The sequence below is a fragment of the Staurois parvus genome, unplaced genomic scaffold (assembly GCF_062004578.1).
Source record: "Staurois parvus isolate SC_StPar_1 unplaced genomic scaffold, SC_StPar_1.0 ptg001255l, whole genome shotgun sequence".
Taxonomy (NCBI): domain Eukaryota; kingdom Metazoa; phylum Chordata; class Amphibia; order Anura; family Ranidae; genus Staurois; species Staurois parvus.
The window spans coordinates 1,337,377-1,362,500 of record NW_028319051.1 but is presented as its reverse complement, the minus strand read 5'-3'; the positions used below and the strand labels follow the sequence as shown (position 1 = coordinate 1,362,500).

Below are 25,124 nucleotides of genomic sequence, written 5' to 3'. Positions count from 1 at the left end.
ACCATATACACAGGGGGTCAGATCCTGGAATATAGAGGGCAAGACAAGGCACTATACCATATACACAGGGGGGCAGATCCTGGAATATAGGGGGCAGGGCAAGGCACTATACCATATACACAGGGGGGCAGATCCTGGAATATAGAGGGCAGGGCAAGGCACTATACCATATACACAGGGGGGCAGATCCTGGAATATAGAGGGCAGGGCAAGGCACTATACCATATACACAGGGGGGCAGATCCTGGAATATAGAGGGCAGGACAAGGCACTATACCATATACACAGGGGGGCAGATCCTGGAATATAGAGGGCAGGACAATGCAGGCGACTGTACTCTACATACAGGGAGGAAAGCTAAATAATATACAGGGAAGGACAAGCAACTGTTCACAGTGGTGGGACAAGGTCATCCAGAGCACAGGGAGAAGGTGCCAAACAGTGCTCCCACCAAACAAAAGGTATGGGCATTAGGTGTCAGCAAAAATCCCCTCCCTAACCCCCCCCCCCCCCCCCACACACACACACACACACACACACACACACACACACGCAAAAATATGAGGACTAATCTTCAGCCTTCCCCTACAAGCATAAATTTCCTTTGCAAACCCAAATTCTCCCCAAAGAAAAATTCCCCCTCTGCCAGTAAAAATCCTCCCTTGCACCTCAAATCATCTCCCTTCCCAAATCCCCCCTCCTGGCACAAAACCTCTACTACTCTTATTTCCCCACTTGGCATAAATCCTCTGCCTCCCAAAATCCCCATCTCTCAGAACAAATCCTCTACCCTTCAAATTTCCCCACTTGGCATAAAGCCTCTCCCTCCCCAAATCCCCATCTCCCAGCGCAAATCCTCTACCCCCCAAAATTTCCCCACTTGGCATAAATCCTCTCCTTCCTCAAATTCCCCTCCTAGCACAAATCCTCTACCTCTCACTTCTCCCCACTTAGCATAAATCCTCTCCTTCCTCAAATTCTCCCCTCCTAGCACAAATCCTCTACCCCTCAAATCTCCCCACTTGGCATAAAGCTTCTCCCTCCCCAAATCCCCCCTCCTAGCACAAATCCTCTACCCCTCAAATTTCCCCACTTAGCATAAATTCTCTCCCCCCCAAATCCCCCCTCCCAGCACCATTCCTCCCTCCACATTTCTCCTTCTAGCACAAATCCCCTCAATCATGCCTGCTAACACAAATCCCCCCCCCCCTTCCAAATCACCCTTCCTAACAGAAATCCCCCCCCAAGCACCCCTCCTAGCACAACCCCCCAAATCCCCACCACGCCCCAGGCAGCCACGCCTCCTACCGACTCCTTAGCTCGACCCTCTATACACATGGAGAGAGGCAGTAGAAAATACAGGAAGGGAAAGGCAAACGACTGTACCATATACACAGGGAGGCAGGCAGTGCAATATTCAGAGCTAGGCAGGTTACTGAATACAGGTGTGTAAGTGCTTCCACCTTCTTACATCCCAGCTCTGCCCAGTGCTCAGACATATAGGCTGCCGAAGCCTCAGATACCACGAAGCACAAGAGGAGAGGTTGGCACTCGGAATGGCATCCAACAATGGTTATCCTTTATTGCAAAAACATGTAAAACAGCTATGAAACATCCAACGCGTTTTGGTCGTCAGGCCTCCGGCCATGACTAGGCCCTAACTGTTGAAACGCGTTGGATGTTTTACAGCTGTTATACATGTTTTTGCAATAAAGGAAAACCATTGTTGGATGCTATTCCGAGTGCCAACCTCTCCTCTTGTGAATCTAGGCAGGTGACTATACTATACACAGGGAGGTAGGCAGTGCAATGTACAGGGTAGGGCATGACAGGTGACTATACTATACACAGGGAGGTAGGCAGTGCAATGTACAGGGTAGGGCAAGGCAGGTGACTGTACTATACACACACAGGGAGGTAGGCAGAGGAATGTACAGGGTAGGGCAAGGCAGGTGACTGTACTATACACACACAGGGAGGTAGGCAGAGGAATGTACAGGGTAGGGCAAGGCAGGTGACTGTACTATACTCAGGGAGGTAGGCAGTGGAATGTACAGGGTAGGACATGACAGGTGACTGTGCTATACACAGGGAGGTAGGCAGTGGAATGTAAGGGTAGGACAAGGCAGGTGACTGTACTATACACAGGGAGGTAGGCAGTGGAATGTAAGGGTAGGACAAGGCAGGTGACTGTACTATACACAGGGAGGTAGGCAGTGGAATGTACAGGGTAGGACATGACAGGTGACTGTACTATACACAGGGAGGTAGGCAGTGGAATGTACAGGGTAGGACATGACAGGTGACTGTACTATACTCAGGGAGGCAGGCAGTGGAATGTACAGGGTAGGACAAGGCATGTGACTGTAGTATACACACAGGGAGGTAGGCAGTGGAATGTACAGGGTAGGACAAGGCAGGTGACTTACTATACACAGGGAGGTAGGCAGTGGAATGTACAGGGTAGGGCAAGGTAGGTGACTGTACTATACACATTGGGAGGAAAGCAGTGGAGTCATTGTACTATCAACAAAGGCAGGCAGTAGACCATACAGGGCAGAGAGGCAGACAGTGGAGCACACAATGCAGAGAGGTAGGCAAAACAAGCCAGAGAGTATGGCAGCAGAGGGCAGAGAGCAGGAAGGATGGTAACAGAAGGCACAGGGCAGGGAGGCAGGGAGCAAAGGGCATAAAGGCAAGCAGCAGAGGGCACAGGGCAAGGAGGCAAGTAGCAGAGGGCACAAAGGCAGGCAGCAGAGGGCACAAAGGCAGGTAGCACAGGACACAGGGCACGGAGGCAGGTAGCACAGGACACAGGGCAGGGAGCAGGTAGTACAGGGCATAAAGGCAAGCAGCAGAGGGCACAGGGCAAGGAGGAAGGTAGCAGAGGGCATAAAGGCAAGCAGCAGAGGGCACAGGGCAAGGAGGAAAGTAGCAGAGGGCAAAAAAGGCAGGCAGCAGAGGGCACAAAGGCAGGGAGCAGAGGGCACAAAGGCAGGCAGCAGAGGGCACAAAGGCAGGCAGCAGAGGGCACAAAGGCAGGCAGCAGAGGGCACAAAGGCAGGCAGCAGAGGGCACAAAGGCAGGCAGCAGAGGGCACAAAGGCAGGCAGCACAAAGGCAGGCAGCACAGGGCAGGGAGGCAGGTAGTACAGGGCATAAAGGCAGGCAGCCGAGAGCACAAAGGCAGGTAGCACAAAGGCAGGTAGCATAGGGCAGGGAGGCAGGTAGCAGAGGGCACAGGTAAGGAAGGCAAGTAGCACAAGGCAGGCAGCAGAGAGCATAAAGGCAGGCAGCAGAGGGCACAAGGCAAGGAGGCAGGTAGCACAGGGCAGGGTGGCAGGCAGCAGAGGACACAGGTCAATAAGGCAGGTAGCACAGGGCAAGGAGGCAGGCAGCATAAAGGCAGGCAGCAGAGGGAATACAGCAAGGAGGCAGGTAGTACAGGACTGGATGACAGGCAGCAAAAGACACAGGGAAAGAAGGCAGGTAGCACAGGGCAAGGAGGCAGACAGCATTTTGCAGCAAGGCAGGCAGCAGAGAGCACAGGGCAGGAAGGCAGGCAGCATAGTGCAGAAAGGCAGGCAGCAGAGGGCACAGGGAAGGGAGGAAGACAGCAGAGGTCACAAGGCAGGGAGGCAGGCAGCATAGGGCATAAAGACAGGCAGGGAACGCACAAGGCAGGGAACGCACAAGGCAGAGAGGCATGGAACACACAAGGCAGAGGGGCAGGTCACTGTACAGTGTATGAGAATATAGACAGTGGAATACAAAGGGCAGACCGCCAGACACAGGATTATAGAGAGGACAGACGCATGTCTGGGTATAACAAAGAGTCCCTGGAATACACAGGACAGTTGGGCAGGTCACGGTACTGTACACAGAGGAGACACTCCGGAAGGAAAGGACACAGGGGAAGGAAGGGACACACAGGGGACAGAAGAATGCAGGATAGGTAAATGGGAAGGTCACATAGAAGTACGAGGCTGGGAGATAAAGGAAATGGACAGTTACAGTGCACAGCGTCCCAATAGAATGCAGACAAGAGAACTGTAGAATATGTTGACGCTTCTACAGAGAAGGCAGCACACAGCATTGCTGGTAGGAAATAAACCCCAAATATACACAACCTGTTTACAGCCAGAAGATGCCACTGCTCGCTGCACACTCCCTCATTGCTCGCCAAGAAGCTTTTCTTGCTCTATACTGTACAAGTGATTGCAGCTGTTTTATTTAGTTAAAAAAAATTATGACAAAGAATCCCCCCCTCCTCCTTGCATTGCCAGGCTTCCTTCCAGAAGCTGTTCCTTCCGTTCACAAACAATCGACGGGAGAGAGAGCACATGGAGTAGAATCACTGAGCTGGCTGGAAGAAGGGCAGACATGCACACTGTTCACATCCCTGGCAGGGGGCTGCTGCTGAGCAATCTAAGGCTTCTTGTGCCTTCCTCTGGATCAACTGTGGGTATAGGAGAACTTTTTTTTTTTTTAATGGTTGAACTGGATGGACTTTTGTCTTTTTTCAGCCAGACTAACTATGTAACTTTAACTGGAGCATGGCAAGTCTATAGATACTAAGTGATACCTCAGTGCGGAGTTGGAATATACTGTAACCTATGGCAAGCAATCAGAATTTTGCTTTCATTAGTCTAATGTAGTTAGCTTAGTGAAAGGTGGACTATGATTGGCTACTGAGAGTTACTGGGACACCTCTGCCACAAGCTATTTGGAGTAAAGTATAGAGGGGCTTTCAGCAGAGAAGTCTGTTTGTGACAGAGAGCAGGAGGAGAGAGTTTACTAGATCAGAGGGTAGGAAGAGACAGGGGACCATAACAGAGAGCAAGAGGAGAGAGTTTACTAGACCAGAGGGTAGGAAGAGACAGGGGACCATAACAGAGAGCAGGAGGAGAGAGCTGTCCATATTATAGAACATTAAGAGTGACCCAGCTATGACAGAGAGCAGGAAGAGAGCTGGCCAGGACAGAGAGCAGGAAGAGAGCAGGCCAGGACAGAGAGCAGGAAGAGAGCAGGCCAGGACAGAGAGCAGGAAGAGAGCAGGCCAGGACAGAGAGCAGGAAGAGAGCAGGCCAGGACAGAGAGCAGGAAGAGAGCAGGCCAGGACAGAGAGCAGGAAGAGAGCTGGCCAAGACAGAGAGCTGGCCAAGACAGAGAGCTGGCCAAGACAGAGAGCTGGCCAAGACAGAGAGCTGGCCAAGACAGAGAGCTGGCCAAGACAGAGAGCTGGCCAAGACAGAGAGCTGGAGGAGAGCTGGCCAGGACAGAGAGCAGGAAGAGAGCAGGCCAGGACAGAGAGCAGGAAGAGAGCAGGCCAGGACAGAGAGCAGGAAGAGAGCAGGCCAGGACAGAGAGCAGGAAGAGAGCAGGCCAGGACAGAGAGCAGGAAGAGAGCAGGCCAGGACAGAGAGCAGGAAGAGAGCTGGCCAAGACAGAGAGCTGGCCAAGACAGAGAGCTGGCCAAGACAGAGAGCTGGCCAAGACAGAGAGCTGGCCAAGACAGAGAGCTGGCCAAGACAGAGAGCTGGCCAAGACAGAGAGCTGGAGGAGAGCTGGCCAGGACAGAGAGCAGGAAGAGAGAGCTGGCCACAATAGAAATAATGGAAGTGTGAGCTGGCAATGACAGATTAGGAAGACTGGGGTGACCATGATAGAGAGCAACAAGAGAGAGCTAGAAATAATAGAAATTTAGACAGAGAAAGACAGGTGGTCAAGACAGAGATCAGAAAGAGAGAGTGAACACTAGAGGTAGAGAAGATCATTATGAGAATGTGCACCATCATAAAAGACATATACAGAACATACATTGACACATACACATACTATTAAAACCTAAGTAACAAAAATCTTAAAGTGTTAATAAACCCACAGCAGTAAAATCAGTCTGTATATGCAGTAAAGCATGCTTGTTATACTCACTGTGGAACCTAAGGGGTTAATGCTCTGCATTGTGTTAAAATGCTGTTTGATCCTGACTTCTCTGATCCTCCCCTTCTTCCATTGTCCCCCTCTTATCTCCTGATAAGACATATTGTGTGGAGAAACTCTGCACATGCCCAGTTTGGTGTGAATTGCTAAAGGTTTTTCTTCAGAGAGTGCACAGTCCAAACAGAGGTCAAGGGGTTCTGCATCCTCCTAGAGCAGAAAGAAAACTCCTCCTACAAGCTTTAAGCAGTGCTCTGCTGAACACTGATAGAAGTCACAAGACTGCTCTAACTGCTGATGAGAAAAGGTATTTAGCAGTTTAGATTTACTAAAATAATTTTAGTTCCATGTTCTGTGTACTGTGGGAGACCAGATATAGTGAATGCAGGGTCCGGGGAGACCAGATATAGTGAATGCAGGGTCCGGGGAGACCAGATATAGTGAATGCGGGATCCGGGAAGACCAGATTTAGTGAATGCAGGGTCCGGGGAGACCAGATTTAGTGAATGCAGGGTCCGGGGAGACCAGATTTAGTGAATGCAGGGTCCGGGGAGACCAGATATAGTAAATGCAGGGTCCGTGGAGACCAGATTTAGTAAATGCAGGGTCCGGGGAGACCAGATATAGTGAATGCAGGGTCCGGGGAGACCAGATATAGTGAATGCAGGGTCCGGGGAGACCAGATCTAGTAAATGCAGGGTCCGGGGAGACCAGATCTAGTAAATGCAGGGTCCGGGGAGACCAGATCTAGTAAATGCAGGGTCCGGGGAGACCAGATCTAGTAAATGCAGGGTCCGGGGAGACCAGATCTAGTAAATGCAGGGTCCGGGGAGACCAGATCTAGTAAATGCAGGGTCCGGGGAGACCAGATCTAGTAAATGCAGGGTCCGGGGAGACCAGATCTAGTAAATGCAGGGTCCGGGGAGACCAGATCTAGTAAATGCAGGGTCCGGGGAGACCAGATCTAGTAAATGCAGGGTCCGGGGAGACCAGATCTAGTAAATGCAGGGTCCGGGGAGACCAGATCTAGTAAATGCAGGGTCCGGGGAGACCAGATCTAGTAAATGCAGGGTCCGGGGAGACCAGATCTAGTAAATGCAGGGTCCGGGGAGACCAGATCTAGTAAATGCAGGGTCCGGGGAGACCAGATCTAGTAAATGCAGGGTCCGGGGAGACCAGATCTAGTAAATGCAGGGTCCGGGGAGACCAGATCTAGTAAATGCAGGGTCCGGGGAGACCAGATCTAGTAAATGCAGGGTCCGGGGAGACCAGATCTAGTAAATGCAGGGTCCGGGGAGACCAGATCTAGTAAATGCAGGGTCCGGGGAGACCAGATATAGTGAATGCAGGGTCCGGGGAGACCAGATATAGTGAATGCAGGGTCCGGGGAGACCAGATATAGTGAATGCAGGGTCCGGGGAGACCAGATATAGTGAATGCAGGGTCCGGGGAGACCAGATCTAGTGAATGCAGGGTCCGGGGAGACCAGATCTAGTGAATGCAGGGTCCGGGGAGACCAGATCTAGTGAATGCAGGGTCCGGGGAGACCGGATATAGTGAATGCGGGGTCCGGGGAGACCAGATCGAGTGAATGCAGGGTCCGGGGAGACCAGATCGAGTGAATGCAGGGTCCGGGGAGACCAGATCGAGTGAATGCAGGGTCCGGGGAGACCAGATCGAGTGAATGCAGGGTCCGGGGAGACCAGATCGAGTGAATGCAGGGTCCTGGGTTTAGTAACACTTTAAAGTACAAAAAACCGTCTAGATATTTTTTCAGCCACATAGACCTACATCTGATGTGTGGGTCCAATTTACCAAATAGACTAATATGATGATAAACTGGTGCAAAGAACTTGCCGCTACCCATCAACTGTACATTTTTGCAGTCACTGAAGAAAATAAAATAATGCACATGGTTAATATATTGTCAAACGCTCCATTTCTTCAAGCTTTCTTGCCCCAATGCTTCCAACATCAGCTGCTGTAGCTCTACAAAGGGTAAACACTGCACAATCAGGGTTAAGATCCAAATTAACTGCAATAACACTCCTCCTGTGTTAATAAAGCCTGCTCTTCAATCGAGGCACAAAAACCAGCACAGCCAAGACACTGGGAGCTGCCTGCAACCATAAGCAGAACAAAGAGGTCTTGTTCTGTGTGGCAAGCCTGAGGCAACAGGCTTCTTAATGGCCTCCACAATAGCCTTGTGTGCGCGCTGGCAGCCGTCCACCAGCTCCCGACTTGTGCCACCCAACGAGGGCAAGCTTCATGTGACTCCTCTCTGCTCCTTCTGTCACACATCTCCAATGTGATGTCACCCTGCCTGTGACCCAAACAATCCCCCCCTTCACTCCCTCGCCCACCACCCCTCGCCACAAGGAGGAGTATCACGCCAAACATATCAGTCACGCCGGTTTTAGACTTAAAACAAAACGATAGTCTCTGAGAAGAACAATAGCCATTTCATAACGCTCAGAATATTTAATAAGACATTTCATTAGAAAAGAATCCACCAAGAAATTCTGATCATTATATTTCCATAGGAATTGGGCAGCTTACACGGATAACACACAGTTTCACTGGCCCTGTATTGCCCTCTAAAATTCTTCCCATCATTGGTCATAATGAATAATGCACAAATGCAACTTTCTGCAAAAACTAATTCATAACATTAATTATGTTCTAATTAAACGGTTTCCCAAAAACAATTCATAAAATGAATTATGTTCTATTTATAAATGGTTTCCACCCTATTAGGGCTTCCAGTTTATTGCTCACTACATTATTGGTTGATATATTATAATGTAACTATATATTCCATGACTTTGATTGTTTTGATGTTTTCTATAGTTTTGTATACTTTTTCTACAGATTTTTAATAAAAATATTGAAATATAAATGGTTTCCAAAAATTGTTTGGCTCCATCCTACTCTGCAGCATTTTGTAGAGTCCATTGAAACTCCAAGTTTAGTTAAATTTTGCCTTCTCTGGTTATTCCTTTCTTCTCATCAACATGATAAATATATTTTCCTGGCATTCTTCATACAACATACCATTGGCCAGCTCTGCCCTCTGACCCCCCTAGTAGGATCTACACAGGGTTCTTAGTTTTGTCCTTGCTTCATCTTCACCTTACTGGATTGCCCCTACCACATCCAAGCCTGGTTCAGCCTACCTAAGGAGGACGACACCCATGTCATATGGTAAAGCCTACTTATTGAAGTGGAACTTTACCCATAACAACTCGATATAAAATAATGTTCTTTAGAAGGAACATACTTGCCACTTTAATAATTATGCTACCAAAAAGAGTGAGTGCTGTAAGATGCCTCCAGCATTGTTCCTGTTTCTTCAACATGTATAAATACATCAGTGGCTCATATAGTGAACTAGGTGTAGTTATTCCCCCTGAGGTCATCACAGAGGACAAGGGGGCACACTTTACGTCTGGAGGAAAAAAAATTTAATCTCCAAACACAGAAAGGTTTCTTCACAGTGAGAGCTGTGAAAATGTGGAATAGACTCCCTCAAGAGTTGGTTCTGGCCAGCTCAGTGGATTGCATTAAAAAAAACCTGGATTATTTCTTAGATACAAAGAATATAAATGGATACTAACAAGGGGTGGACTGACAACACATGGGGCCCCCGGGCAATAGGGGATCATGGGGCCCCTGTGTCCTTGCCCAAACTGAAAAAAGCCTAGGAAAAAGGTAATAGGGGCATCTCATGGGGCCCCCTACTGACCCCGGGCCTTCTGGCAGTGCCCGAGTTTCCAAATGGTCAGTCTGCCCGATACTAACATTTATAGGTAAAGTAGATCCAGGGAATGTCCGTTTGCCTCTCGGGGGATCAGGAAGGAATTTTTGTTCCCTGCAGGAGCATAATGGATCGTGCTTTGCTGGGTTTTTTTGCTTTCCTCTGGATCAACTGTGGGTATAGGACTATAACATTTTTTTTTATATAATGGTTGAACTGGATGGACTTTTGTCTTTTTTTAGCCAGAATAACTATATAACTATGCTGGATGCTGCCATTTTGCTAAAGCCCAGAGCCCTGAGCAGCAGTAAATCTTTAGGATTAAAAATAGAGAGCAACTGAGCATGTGCAGAGCAGGGTGAGACCGTGAATTACTGTCTTTTAACCAGTTCCAGACCGGACACTTTTACCCCTTCCTGACCAGGGCAATTTTCAGCTTTCAGCGCTATCACACTTTGAATGACAATTGCATGGTCATGCAACACTGTATCCAAATGAATTTTTTACCATTTTTTTGAGACAGATAAAGCTTTATTTTGGTGGTATTTATTCACCGCTGGGATTTTTATTTTTTTATGTAAATGAAAATGTCCAAAAATTTTGAAAAAAAGTGTTTTTTTTATAAAAGTTTGCAAATAAATAATATTTCATCATAAATCTTGGCCAAAATTTATTCTGTTATCTTTTTAGTAAAAAAAAAAAAAAAATCCAAATACGTTTATAACCAAAAATTATAATTTTTTAAAAATGTATTTTACATTTTTATTTTATTTTTTTTATATTAGTACACTGTACTACTTGTGGGGGGTGATGAGGATTTTTTTTTTTCTACACTGATTGCTTTTATACCCATATAGGATATAAAAGCAATAATTTCTCTTTCTCTCTGTCTGCATTCTTGCACTCATTTAGAAGTACTGAGTGAGCTGTGATTGGTCCCAGCTTGTCACATGGTACAAGGCTGTTGTGAATAGCCTTGTACCATGTGACCTCTGTGATCATTCACAGATTTCACACATAGTAAGCAATGATGTCACAAGTAACATCTTGCTTACTACTTTGCATTTGATCACTGATTGGCCAATCAGTGATCACATGATCGGGACCTCGTACAGAGGTCCCGTCCGACGATCGGTGTTTCACTGTGTCTGGAGGACACAGCGGGCACCGGATCGCGGTGCTGCGCGCTCCCAGGGAGCGCACACAAGCCGGGTGCGGGGAGGCCATTTATAAATGGCCACCCGACCCTGCAGTGCCACCGTTAGGCCGTTTATATGCAACGGCCGGTCGGGAAGTGGTTAAACAGTGTAGGTACTTGTTTTAATGTTTTACATAGCTATACCTGCAAATGGGGCCAGCCGGAAGTGATCTAGCAGGACTTAATTATCTGACTAGAGTTCCACTTTAATGGAATAAACTGGCATTTGTTTTATGGCAGATAGCTCACATGATGTTCCTTGCTCTCATCTCACCTTTCCTAGGGATTTCATGACAACATACCATGGCATCAATCGAGTGGATGTGGTTTTCTTTCTTCCCTTCTTTCCATTTGCTAGTTACATCCTATGATATGCTGTCATGAGGAGTGTCAGGAATACAGAAAATTGTTTCCAGCACTTGCCGTAATTTTCCTTTCCTGCACCCCATGACAGTTTCGTTTTCCTCCCAGTATCCTGTCACTGACTATATATAGAATGCTAGGTAGGGATTCTCTCTTTTTTTATTAGCTAGCTAGGTGGTCCTATTGGGGTCAGAGGCAGAGCTGGCCTGTGGTATCCGGTCATAAGATGTACACAGGAAAGGAAAATGATGGTAAGTATTGGAAATAATTTTCTGCATTTTTTCCTCAATATTTTTATTTTATTGAAGATAATAAAGAGGGATGCCACCACAGTTGGCCATCAAATGCATCGCATACAGTCACATAGTCATAGTGTGAAAAGAAGGGCTTCAATAAAGAAACAAGAGTTTGGTATAAAATCACCCAGCTAGCAATAACTGATGGGTGGGTCATATGTGCTATTCAACATGGAGAGGTACAGGCCTCATTAAGTTGAGATACATTGGGGCAGGGGCGTCCCTAGGGTTTGTGTCACCCGGTGCGGTAACACGTGGTGTCACCTCTCCAGAGGTGGGCGGTCCCTGTCGTGCACACACAGCCTGGCTCTTCCCCTCCCTGTGTCCCCGTTGCATCCCCGGACCGGTGTTGCAAGATCATTTAACCCCGTATTAGGTTGAAAGCCGACGATCCCCGCAAGATGGATCGGATCTGCGGATTGGGGAGCATAATGGATCGGACTCCAACCCATTATGCTCCCCCATCCGCAGATCCGATCCATCATGTGGGGATCGTCGGCTTTCAACCTATACGGGGTTAACTGGTCTTGCCACACCGGTCCAGGGGCTGCGACAGGAACACAGGGAGGGGAAGAGCCAGGCTGTGTGTGCACGACAGGGACCTCCCACCTCTGGAGGGGTGACACCGCGTGTTACCGCAGATCCTATCCATCTTGCGGGGATCATCAGCTTTACTTTTTGGTGTCACCCCGTGAGATAGGTGTCACCCGATGCGGCACGCACCCCCCGCACCCACATAGGGACGCCACTGGATTGGGGATTTTGTGCTGTTAGTGTAACATCAATCAGGGGAAGGGCAATTGTTGCAGCCAGTCTGGAGAATACCATTGAGTGTAATGAAAGCAATGGGCTTGTGTGTCACTTTAGGGCAGCACATTCATTAAGGATCCTCTTTGAACAAACTTCATGGATCAATTGTGGGCTCAACCCTTTTATTTTAACTGACAAACCAAGCCCAAACAAACAGTATGTACACTGTGGGGGGCTGGGGTCATTAAACTCTACCTTAAGGTGTGCTTGGTTGCAATTCACAATGGGGTTGATTTACTAACACTGGAGAGTGCAAAATCTGGTGCAGCTTTGCATAGAAACCAATCATGATCTTTGGAAAGGCCTCCTAAATGTAGGGTAGATTGGAAGATTGTAAATGCTATTGCTGACCTCTCCTGGAAATACTAGTTTCCTTGCAGTCTCTGGCAAGGAGTTACTGCCCTGGAACATGCATGTAGCCAATTGAAGTCAGAACTTCAGGGCACCTATTACATCTACGCAGGCCAAAAAGTATATTTACACCCCTCCAATTTATTTATTTATTTCAGGTACTTATATAACGCCATCAATTTACACAGCGCTTTACATATATATTGTACATTCACATCAGTCCCTATCCCTCAGGGGGCGTACAATCTAAGGTCCCTAACTTGCATTCATACACACACATACTAGGGCCAATTTAGACAGGATCCGATTAACCGTCCAGCATGTCTTTGGAGTGTGGGAGGAAACCGGAGTACCCGGAAGAAACCACGCAGACACAGGGAGAACATGCAAACTCCAGGCAGGTGGTGCTGTGGCTGGGATTCAAACCAACAACCCTAGTACTGCCAGGCATAAGTGGCACTTAGCCACTGTGCTGCCCACAATTGATTAATTTCAGGTGTTCCCAATCAAAGGTATTGTTAATGCAACAGCATACAAAGACCACCTTATGACAACAATTTGGAAAAGGCCATGTTCTATTCCAGCATAACTGTGCCCTGACACAGACCAGCTCCAGAAAGCCACGTTTTGACCAGTTTGGTGTAGAGAAACCATTACCAATATCAGGTAGAATGATGACACCCTGCATGCAGAAAAAGTACAATATGGAAAATGGCTTCTTAAAACTGGTCCTTTACCTTGGTCTTGCCAAGCTGCCAATCTTTCTTGGAGGCATCGAAAGTCTGAAGGACGGCAGCACACCTTCCCTTCATGTCATCTGTACCTTTGATGTTGCTCAGCAGCATCTTATACCTGTAACAAGATAACCACTAAATAAGTGCAGTGCACAGATAAAAACAGAAGTTATCCTAAAGCCGGTCATACATGGATCGAAATTCGTCCGGTTTTTTTACATTCGATAACTGCCAGCAGGTATAGTCACTAGTAGTAATCATTGTGTTCTGCCAGCCGGGAAGGCTTTAGTACCCAACCCCATTCAATCTGATATTTTTATAGTGTAGTTTAGGCAGTTTCCTATCCAATTGTATAAAGGACTTCTATAGGTTCCTCCACTGACCAATTCTGCTTTCAATGCTAAGAAAAAAAACCTCAGTGAATCTAAAATCTTGCATATTATATATCAGAGTATGAGCTTTTATGATTACCAAAATATCAATGCATTTTTTTTAAGTTTTGTATATAGCAGATAGTTATTAGAACCTTCTAATCCAGCCCTTCTGAACTAGGGTTCCAAGGAACCCTACGTTGTTGCAGAGTTTGCTAGGGGTTCCTTGAGCAAGAAGCAATTTCTGCCTTTCAGATAAGGTCCTACTGAAAACAATGATCTTTTTTAGCCATCTGTAGGTGGGGCATTCCTCCCAATGACCACAAATACAAGGAACATGTTAGCTGTAGATATAGTATTTATTAGCAGGGGTTCTCTGAGACCTGACAGCTATTTCAAGGGTTCCTCCATTTTTAAGAGGTTGAAAAAACGCTGTACTAATCACACTCTGCTGTCACCAGCACGGAAAAACAGTGGACATCTCTATTATCTCACAGGTAGAAGTAAAAAAGTGAAATACATATGGGGTTGAAGCTCCACTCTAGAAGTCAATAGTCCAGATACAAAACTGTATATTCCAATGGAAGTTTAATAGAAGACTTTCTAAAAGGACCATCACATTTCGGTGGCCAGAACTTGCCCTCCTTGATCAGAGCTTAAAGATGGGAAAATAATGTGGACAATGGACACAAAATATGTGGAATTAGTTGAAGCACCCCAAATATATTGGCTATTTGAAGTCTTCTATTTGATCTCACATTGGAATATATTTGTATCTGAACTGTCAACTCATGGTGTGGTGCATCATCCCCAGATCCATTTTGGGATACAAACCAAGGAAACTCTGGAAATTCTTTGTTGTGTAGACAGGTGCCAGCTCAGAATCCAGACACTTTATTCAAACACTGCTACTACACTATTGACTACCAATAATTCAGTGCTACTTCAGGGGACAGAAAATGTGTCACTGAATCAGAATAATATTTATATCAAGTCCAGGGGCAGACTGACCATTTGGAAACTCAGGCACTGCCCGAGGGCCCAGGGTCAGTAGGGGGCCCCATGAGATGCCCCTGGTACCTTTTTCATAGGTTTTTTGAGTTTGGGCAAGGACACAGGGGCCTCTATTGCCCGGGGGCCCCATGAGTTGTCAGTCCGCCCCTGATGAAGTCTTCTAACACTTACTGCCTAGGTGCATGTTCTTGGCCAGTGACTCTGCATACTGAAGGAAGGATCAACATGGCAAGCCTGGGGCATGCTCCTTTAAGCACAAGTAAGCAACAGCAGCCCTATGTTTCTATCCATTTCAAAGAGAACTGTACTAAGAATAATATAGTAGATGGAAATATCCAATTGGCTGCTCTGAGTAATGGAGACATTTCTTTCAGATGGGATTAGGGTGTATTCACACTGCTGCATTTTACTGCCTGTGAACGCATGGGTCCATGTGAATTGCAGAGCAATGCCATTCATTCTGAACAGCACACCAATCTACATCTATAGTAAACAAAAATGCACAAGAGCCATGCAACGCATTGAGGTGTGTCATTTTGTCAAAAATAACACAGGCAAGTTTTTTTGTGCATCAACCCACATAGAAGAAAAACATATTTGAAATATATTTTAAAAATATTCTTCCCAAACATATTGCCATATATTTGAAATACAAAAATTTTAGCTATTTTCAATATATATTTATATGAAAAATATATTTAAAAATACATTTCAAATATACTGTATGTCTTTAAAAATACAAATCTACATTTTTGCCATGCATTTACAAATATATGTAAAAATATATGTTAAAATGACTTTTTTTTATGTTAAAAAAAACCTGCAGAATATATTTAAAAAATATATGTTTTTCAAAATATATATTTTTAAAATATATTCATTTTTTTCTAACATATAAAAGAAGTAATTATAACATATATTTTTACATATATTTGTAAATGCATTCCACAAATGTAGATTTGTATTTTTAAATACATACAGTAAAATTTATTGTTAAAAATATTTTTCATATATCTTGTAATAAAAACACATTTCAACATTATATATATATATATATATATATATATATATATTTTTTTTTTTTTTTTTTTTTTATTGAAATATATTTTTCTTCCATATGGGAGGGTATGTTGGCAGCCCCTTCTAAATGGATGGGCTGCCTTTAAGTGTATCTAAATCCAATAAGAAGAACATAATATACTGCAGCTTTCCAGTCTTTAGATGAGGTGGCTGCATTAGTTTTCTTTTTAATTTTTTTTCCTTTATTTTAACCTGTTGATCCTGCCAGTAACACTTCATATCCTAGGGTGACAACACTCACATACTGTTCGATATTTATGGAGGAACGGTGTTGCCCCCCCCCCATTATTGGAAGCGTGTTAAGACTATAGAAGTGTTCTGTAATCCACAACAGTAAATTTAGCAAGGCTGATACTGCTGCTTGAGATTTCAACTGCTTCCAGACCGCCCACCAGCAATGTACTGTGGACAGTACGTCACTGGCCTCTTCCGGGTACAGAATGCGTGCACCCCCCCCGCCAACTCTTGCTGTAATTATATACAGCGGGAGTTAGTAAGCAGGTCCCAGCCAATGATTCATGGCCGGGACCTGCTGATTAGCCGAGTCCAATAAACACAGGGCTCACTACAGACGGAACAATCTCTCTGTTTCTCCTCTCTGCAAAACAGGGAGATAAAACAAGGATATTAAAAAGCAGCACATAATACACACATTAGGCACACATTTACCCCTTGAGTACCTGATATGTTAACCCCTTCCCAGCCAGTGTCATTAGTACAGTGACAGTTATAGTATTATCACTGATCACAGTATGAATGTCACAGGTGATGTCAATGGCAGGTAGTCAGTTACCACCCAGGGTCAGTGTCAGATTGCCCATCGCACAATCACAGTCCCACTATATGTAGCTGATCACCGCCATTAGTAGTATAAAAAAAAACAAAAACGTATACATACCGTAGTTTGCATGTACTATAAAAAAAAAAAAAAAAAACTTTCATTGCAAACCAATCCACATACACTTATTGGGATTTTTTTTTCTTTACCAGAGACATGTAGCAGAATACATTTTGGCCTAATTGTATGAAGATTTTTTTTTTATATTGGAGATGTTTAATAGCAGAAATAAAAAATATTATTTTTGAAATTTTCGGTCTTTTTTTGTTTATATAAAGAAAAACCCAGTGGTGATCAAATACCAATAAAAGAGTGCAGTTAATGTAGCAGATGAATTTAGGAGCTCATTGGATTTATGGCACAAACAACAGGTACTTCTTTGCAATTATAATATCAGATCTCAATAAAAGTCATTCAATGGGATATTTAAACTAAAAGGGAGCAAATAAGAGAAGTTCATTTGTAGGGTTTACAAACATTTTGCTGCAACTTTTTTTCAATGCAGAAAAAATGGGTAACGCAACAATGTGAATGGCCCATAAATAGGGCTTAAAGTGACATACTATAATCTAATTTAGAAAATAAATATAGAGATTATACTTATCTGTTCTGTGCAATCAAATTGCACAGAAAGGTCTCATTCCCTTCGAGTGCCTCCTTAAAAGCTTAATACAAAAGGAGGCACGTGTGTGCGTATTTGTGTATGTGTGTGTGTGCTCCCAAGCCAGAATGTGTGCATCCATAGACACACACAGTGCCCATGAGCCACACCCCCACTCCCTCCTCACAGGAATTTGACTGACAGCTGCAGGAGCCTATGACTTCACTGCCCTCGGAGCAACCTTTGAAAGCAGGAAGTGAGGGGAGTGTGCTGCAGCATAGAGCTGGAGCGGTGGCAGGAGCCAGTAACGTGTTTGGGTTGGAAGGTTGTTAGAAAAGATAAAGGGGTGTTTTTATACCTTAATGCAGAGAATGCATTCATGTAAAAGACTTTTAGACTTCAGAATGACTAACAATAAATACAACAGAAGATAAAAGGTGAGAGGTGTTGCCCACAAAAGCTGTGTCCAATGGTGACATCACCTGGCCATGAAATCCTGGTATTGTCTGCGGACAGGGTACCCGGCTCTCCGGATCTTCACAGTCTCCAACATTCCAGAGTACCTCAGCTGGTTCAGGACAACGTCTGGGCTGAATTTACTTGGCAGCTGAAAGGAGACAAGAAGATTCAACACTAAACCACAGGAAAGTACAAATGAATCTACAACTGCAAACAAGCCAGAGGCACTAAAGCATATAAATAGTCACCACTTACAGTACCTCCCAACGACCCAAACTGAGAAAAGAGGGACACCTTTTAGCACAAAAGTATGAAGGCAAAAGGACCCACTCTTGCAATGCCTTTATTATGGGAACCATGTAAAAGGCATACAAAATAACTAGTTACCCCCACACTGCTATTCATTGTGTTGGCTGGCTTTTCATTAGAATACAATAACTTAGAGTAGTGATCTCCAAGCTGTGGCCTTTGCTTGATTTTATCCAACCCTTGGGGCACTACAGTATATCATCCATTGATACCAACAATGGGGCATAATTCCCTCCACCGACACCAATGAAGGGGCACAATGCCTCCCAATGACACCAACAATGGGGCATAATTCCTCACAATGACACAAACAATGGGGCTCAATGACAGCAATGAGGTGGTACAATTCCCTCCAATGACATCAATGATTGGCGCAAGTCCTCCCACTGATACCAAAGAAAGGGCATGGTTTATTCCCACTGACATTCAGACCCTTTCTACTCCACTGGTCACAGTTCGGCCTCCCTTAAGTCTGAAGGACAGTAAACTGGCCCTTTGTTTAGAATGATTGGAGACCCCCGGTTTAGAGGCTGGATAAAAGATTGCCATCAGACCAAAAAGAAAGACAACTGCAGAGAAAAGGTTTGCTTTGATAAAAGGTTGGCATCATCAGACCAAATAGTTGGACAGCTGCAGAGAAAAGAGGACTAGGGGGACTTGGTGACAGTGCCCTCAAATAAAGGATAGTTGGGAGCCATGTACAATTGCACAACATAGATGTACAAAATTTTCCTTTCTTGGAATTTATTGTGCTATATTTTATATTGTGTTCAATAAAATGCCCCCAGGTCACCAGAACTAGTGTCCCCCATGGGAAGATTTCTCCTCTATTACTTTTCTGGGGATTCTTCAGGATTTTTTTACTTTTACGTTCAATGATAATGGAAAAACAGGACAAATAGAGAAGGGGAATGTCCCTAATGGGGACACAGAAAGCAATAAAAAAGTGGCAGGGGTTATAATCCCTCTCAAATCTATCCAAAACTACAAAAAAAAAAAGTTTTGCCTTTAGTTAATACTTTAACGTCGCACTGAAACCACCGACTGTGGAAGGGAGTTCCACATCCTTAACAGTGAAGAACCCCTTACACACTTTATGGTTAGACTGCTTCTCGTCTAGCTCATTGGAGTGGTTATGTGTCTTCTGTAGTGACCCGAGACTGAATGGTTTCTTCCCTCTGCTAGAATCACTATTAAGATATTTGTAGATCGCTATCATATCCCCTCTTAGGAGTCCCTTCACCAAGGAGAATAAGTTTAATGTTTGTAGCCATTTCTGATAACCGAGCTCCTCCAGTCCTCTTTTTAATTTTGTTGCCCTTCTCTGGACTCTCTCCAGTTTCAGCACATCCCTCCTGAGGGCTGGTGACCAAAGCAGGACTGCATAGTGAAGATGTGGTCACACTAGAGATATGCGATTCCAGGTGTTCTTACTGGTTGGCTAGCAGCACCTCACTACAATGGAAAACCCTAATTTTTAGCCCATTCCTATTATTTGATCCCCCTCTCCATTTTTATTGCTATCTGAGCCCCCTTTATGGGGGGATCCCTCCAATTTCAAATTTAAGCAAGTCAACTCGAGCGTGGTAAAGAAGAAGCCAATAAAAATGTAGCAGATCTAACCCTGCTCAGAACTAATAAAAGTTGAACTGGAATTGGTCTTTGAAAAAGAAGTACAGGTGTATCTCGGTTTACGAAGTTAATTTGTTCTGCGGGACTTTTCGTATTGCGAAAAATTCGTTAACCGAAACGTGGTTTCCCATAGGAATGCATTGAAAACCAATTAATCCATTCTGGAGTAAAAAAAAAAAAAAAAAAAAAAAAAAAAAAGGCTTTTATCTGTTCAAAACTCTTTATAAAGTGCACTTTAAAGGGATAAATAGTGTACAGGGACATGATTAAAAAATAATTCTTAAATGCATTGAAAACCAATGAATCCGTTCCGGAGGTCAGAAAAAAGTTAAAAAAAAGTTATATGCTGAAAACTTTTACAAAGTGCACTTTAAAGGCATAAAGGGACAGGATTAAAAAAAAAATTGTAAATGCATTGAAAACCAATTAATCCGTTCTGGAGGTAAAAAGAAAAAGTAAAAAAAAGTATTTTATCTGTTCAAAACTCTTTATAAAGTGCACTTTAATGGCATAGTACTGTACAGGGGCATGATTAAAAAAAAATTCGTAAATGCATTGAAAACCAATTAATCCGTTCGTATCGCGAAAACAATTTGTACACCGAGGCATTATTTTCAATGGATTTTCATTTGTAAACCAAAAATTACATTAACTGAGGCGTTCGTAAACCGAGGTATGCCTGTAAAAGAAAAACTGCACAGGGTATAGCTGGAGACAACATTCTTATATTTTCTAATTCAGATCTTTTCTAGGCTTTGAGCCGATTCCCCACCAAGGCACACCCTCATCCCATGTGTAAAGTAAGATAATCAGATGCACAGAGAGAGACTTCAGATTTTCAGGATGGTCCTTACCTTTTCTGTGTTGGGTTTAATGCAACGGATGAAAAACGGGTTTGAAGTGCTGAGCATCGCCATGAGGGAATGGAGGGATTCCTACATACACAGAACAGATCAGAATCCTACTATCAGTACAACCTCCATTAAAACAAAATAAAAGAGATGCAGAAAAAGCAGCAGATCAGATCTAACATCTTCAAAGCACAGGAGTAGGACTACAGCTGGGCAAATGATTTGAAGTGGCCGATTTTAAAAATGAACAATTTACATGACTGGCTTCCAATTGCCCAATGGATAAAATTCAAAACGCTAACACTGACGTAGAAAGCCGTTCATAACTCTGCCCCAAATTACATCACCGATCGTGTCTCCAAATATCACCCAAACCGTACTCTCCGCTCCTCACAAGACCTCCTACTCTCTCGCTCCCTTGTCTCCTCCTCCCATGCTCATCTCCAGGGCCTACCCATCCTCTGGAACTCCCTACCCCAATCCATCAGACTATCGCCTACTCTGCTCACTTTTAGGCGCACTCTGAAAACCTCTCTCTTCAGGGAAGCCTACCCCGCCCTCAGCTAATACTGGAATCCTCTACTCTTCCAACCACTCCATCCCCCACAGTTATTACCCCTTGTACCACTATCCCCTCCCTCCTAGATTGTAAGCTCCAAGGAGCAGAGCCATCTAATCCCTCTTGTATTGAATTGTATTGTTACTGTACTGTCTCGTGTGCTGTCTCCCACCATAATGTAAAGCGCTGAGCAAACTGTCGGCGCTATATTAATCCTGTATAATAATAATAATGACTCAATACACAATAGAATTGAATTTAGAACCTCAGAGCTGTACATCTCCTTTGGCATCTGCCAGCAAGCCATCATTGAAGAGTATCACAGCATTATACAACACTTACCCTGAACTGAGAACTGACTGTAGGCTTCTTCTTTTGTGTCCCCATCTTTAGGGTTCCCTCTCCAGATCTGCTGGAGACCTTCTCAAACAGATCATAAATAAAATCCAGCCTGAACAAGATACAAGAAAGAAATGAAGACTTTCCGGTACGAAATGTTAATCTATATATTTCCCCATACACCTACCTGCTGTCTCTTAGCATGTTCAGGATATCATCCCGGAAAGTGTCCCTGTTCTTCTCCAGGAAACCCTTCACATCATACGTGACCTAGAAAGGCAGGACAGATCGTATTGTTATCATTTTCTTATTTTACAGTCCCTTGTACAAAAAGTTTGGGCCTTACTACAGCACCTGCCCCAGTCAAGGTATGGCGTAAAGCTGAGGTCTGGAATAAGCAGCTATTGTCTAAATACAAGAGTCTTGTGTATGCTTCCTTGAATCTTGGTGTGCTTTGTACATTATTTCCATATATGTGCAGTAATCCAGTGTGAGATTTTCTCTCTGTTCAGGAGCTTCCTGTAACAAAGACCGCTCACTGCTGCTCTCTCTCCTTGTGCAGGGTGATTAGTCTTGTCTCCGCCCCCTCCTGTAGTTTCCTGCAGGCAGCCTGTAGTGGGTGGAGCTACTAGGTACCTCCCACAGCTCTGTTCTTTTCACATACTATGTACAGCAAAGTGATAATGTCATTGCAACCATTACAAGATAATATATGTTCTTGCAAAGACATTTGGTGCACAGAGTAGATTTATATACTTTGTGGCTATAGTGGAATATATCTCAGTTATAATTCGTGTGCCCGAAATAACCAAACACACAACCATCTGATCATCGAATTTCTGTACCATCCACATTAGATTTACTAGCAACTATGTACTGCATGCCAACTGCCTGTAAATGTAATTGCTTGTTTAGGTAGGCCCATGCATTACATTTATTCTGAAGTCCAGATCCATCCATTTTGTAGGTTCTGTAAACCTCCAGATCCCTCAGCTTGTGTTAAATACCAGACCCCTAAATGTTTTCATAACAGGCCAGACACCGGGACACAGAAGGAGCCCCCCACACCGGGACACAGAGGGAGCCCTCCACACCGGGACACAGAGGGAGCCCTCCACACCGGGACACAGAGGGAGCCCTCCACACCGGGACACAGAGGGAGCCCTCCACACCGGGACACAGAGGGAGCCCTCCACACCGGGACACAGAGGGAGCCCTCCACACCGGGACACAGAGGGAGCCCTCCACACCGGGACACAGAGGGAGCCCTCCACACCGGGACACAGAGGGAGACCCCCACACCGGGACACAGAGGGAGACCCCCACACCGGGACACAGAAGGAGCCCTCCACACCGGGACACAGAGGGAGGCCCCCACACCGGGACACAGAGGGAGCCCCCACACCGGGACACAGAGGGAGCCCCCACACCGGGACACAGAGGGAGCCCCCACACCGGGACACAGAGGGAGCCCCCACACCAAGATACAGAGGGAGCCGCCAACACCAGGATACAGAGGGAGCTCCCGCACCAGGATAGAGGAAGCCCCCACACTGGAACACAGAGGGAGCCCGACGCCAGGATATAGCAGGAGCCCGACGCCAGGATATAGCAGGAGCCCAACGCCAGGATATAGCAGGAGCCCAACGCCAGGATATAGCAGGAGCCCAACGCCAGGATATAGCAGGAGCCCGACGCCAGGATATAGCAGGAGCCCGATGCCAGGATATAGCAGGAGCCCGACGCCAGGATATAGCAGGAGCCCGATGCCAGGATACAGAAATTAGTAGCCAGACACCAGCATAGGAGCCAGGCACCAGGATATGGGGAGCTGGAGGAAGACAGAACCTAAATTCATCATAAAGGGCTTTAAACTGGTGGAAATGTTGCCCAGAGATAACAGATGGCATGCAAACCTCCAATTTCCTTTTTTTGTATCCTGTACAGTAATTTTTAATAATTAAAAAAAAAATACTATTTAACCACCAAAAGTGTTTCACAAGTGTTAATTATTACATTCTGAAAAGAAGATATAAAGGAAAACCGTGAATAAAAAACACTTATTGGTTTTTCCAACCATTTTAATTACTTTGTTCTCAGTTCATATAACTGGGGGCATAGCAGGGGGTGTGTGTCCTTCGTCTCCATACTTTGTGCTAAAAGGTGAGAAAGCCTGGAGGTATGCATCGTATACATTCATTTATTAAAAAGGTATTTAAAAGGGGAATGTATATTTTTTTTAATATTTTTATAATACATGGAATCAGTTATACCAGCAAGAGAACACTACACACATGGAGATGAAAAATATTCTTCCTTTATTAAAAAAGTGGCACAAATGCATTGGAAATGATTTAGTAAAACTGGAGAGTGCAAAATCTGGTGCAGCTGTGTATGGTGGCCAATCAGCTTCTAACTTCAGCTTGTTCCATTAAGCTTTGACAATAAAACCTGGAAGCCGATTGGTTACTATACAGAGCTGCACCAGGTTTTGCGCTCACCAGTGTTAGTAAATACAGCCCGCAGTGTGCTAAGTACTGCGCTTTGACGCCCAATGTGAAATTCTTCAGAATACTACTTGATGCTGCTGGCTATTTTATTCAAGGAAGATTTTTTTTTTTAATCTCTTTGTTGCTGGTATAACTGATTCCATGCATCGTGCTGAAATCTTTCACTTGTATTTGATAGTATTTGATGCATGGAATGATATTACTATGTTTTAGCCAAGCAGCCATATTGGCGTATTACATACTCAAGCTCCGCTTCCTGCTTTCGCTTTTCAAAGCTGCACAATGACTGTGATTTAGTACTTCTACTCTCAATGCACTGAAGGTGTTTTGTTACATCAGCTAAATAAATAATATATATAAAAAAAAAAAAAAGATACCTATTGACAGCTACCTTGTCTATTATCAGTTAAATTGTTCTCCGCTATCTTTGAGGACTACAAAACACATCCTCACTATGTTATTTAGAAGAAGAGGGAGTGTCCTGTAGTCCTTTCCTAGGGTATCAATGCTGCTTTTCCATAGTAGTGAAGTGTGGTCTCCCTAGTAGTGTGTTTCTGGCAGGATCACCAGATGAAACTAAAGGAGAGGAAAGCCTGAAAAAAAAACCCAAATGCAGCCACAACATCCAAGGACTGGTAAGTTGCTATATTTTTGTCCTTGGATTTAGAGGAGTATTAGCCCAGGTTCACACTAATGCTGTGCGGAATTCGGGGCGGAATAATTGGGGGGGGAGATCTTAACCCACTCTTCTCTTCTAAGCTTTAGACGTACTTGAAATGTGGTTTACCAGAACAGACATAGCATGGGAATTCAATGCTACCTCCAACACTTGTGTGCAAGCATGGCACTATTTAATTACTAGAGGTCCACTTGAAAAGTAGATGATCAATGAAGGACTTTGAGCCTGGGTTCACACTGATGCGGTGCGGAATTTGCAGCGTTTTCTGTGCGAATTCCGCACCACATCAGAATCGCACCCCGTTCATGCGAACCGCTGCAGGTGTGTATGTCAAGTTAACAAGAAAAAGAAAAAAATGTCACCAGCACACCAAGGATCACCAATATGGGTCCAAAGGTTTTAATAAACCATCACATAGTTACAGCAAGGCAACA

At 44.7% G+C, this 25,124-nt stretch overlaps 1 protein-coding gene across 1 annotated transcript in view; it reads right to left on the bottom strand.

Annotated features, from left to right (window-relative positions):
* Positions 1–25,124, bottom strand: part of LOC149437781 (unconventional myosin-X-like) — a 241,135-nt gene that overhangs the window by 59,957 nt on the left and 156,054 nt on the right. Inside the window, exons 17-21 of the mRNA XM_089660637.1 lie at positions 21,689–21,771; positions 21,505–21,613; positions 20,607–20,687; positions 17,835–17,959; positions 13,452–13,566 (exon numbers count right to left, since the gene is read on the bottom strand). Coding sequence (XP_089516763.1) covers positions 13,452–13,566; positions 17,835–17,959; positions 20,607–20,687; positions 21,505–21,613; positions 21,689–21,771 — 513 coding nt within the window. The remainder of the gene's footprint in view (positions 1–13,451; positions 13,567–17,834; positions 17,960–20,606; positions 20,688–21,504; positions 21,614–21,688; positions 21,772–25,124) is intronic.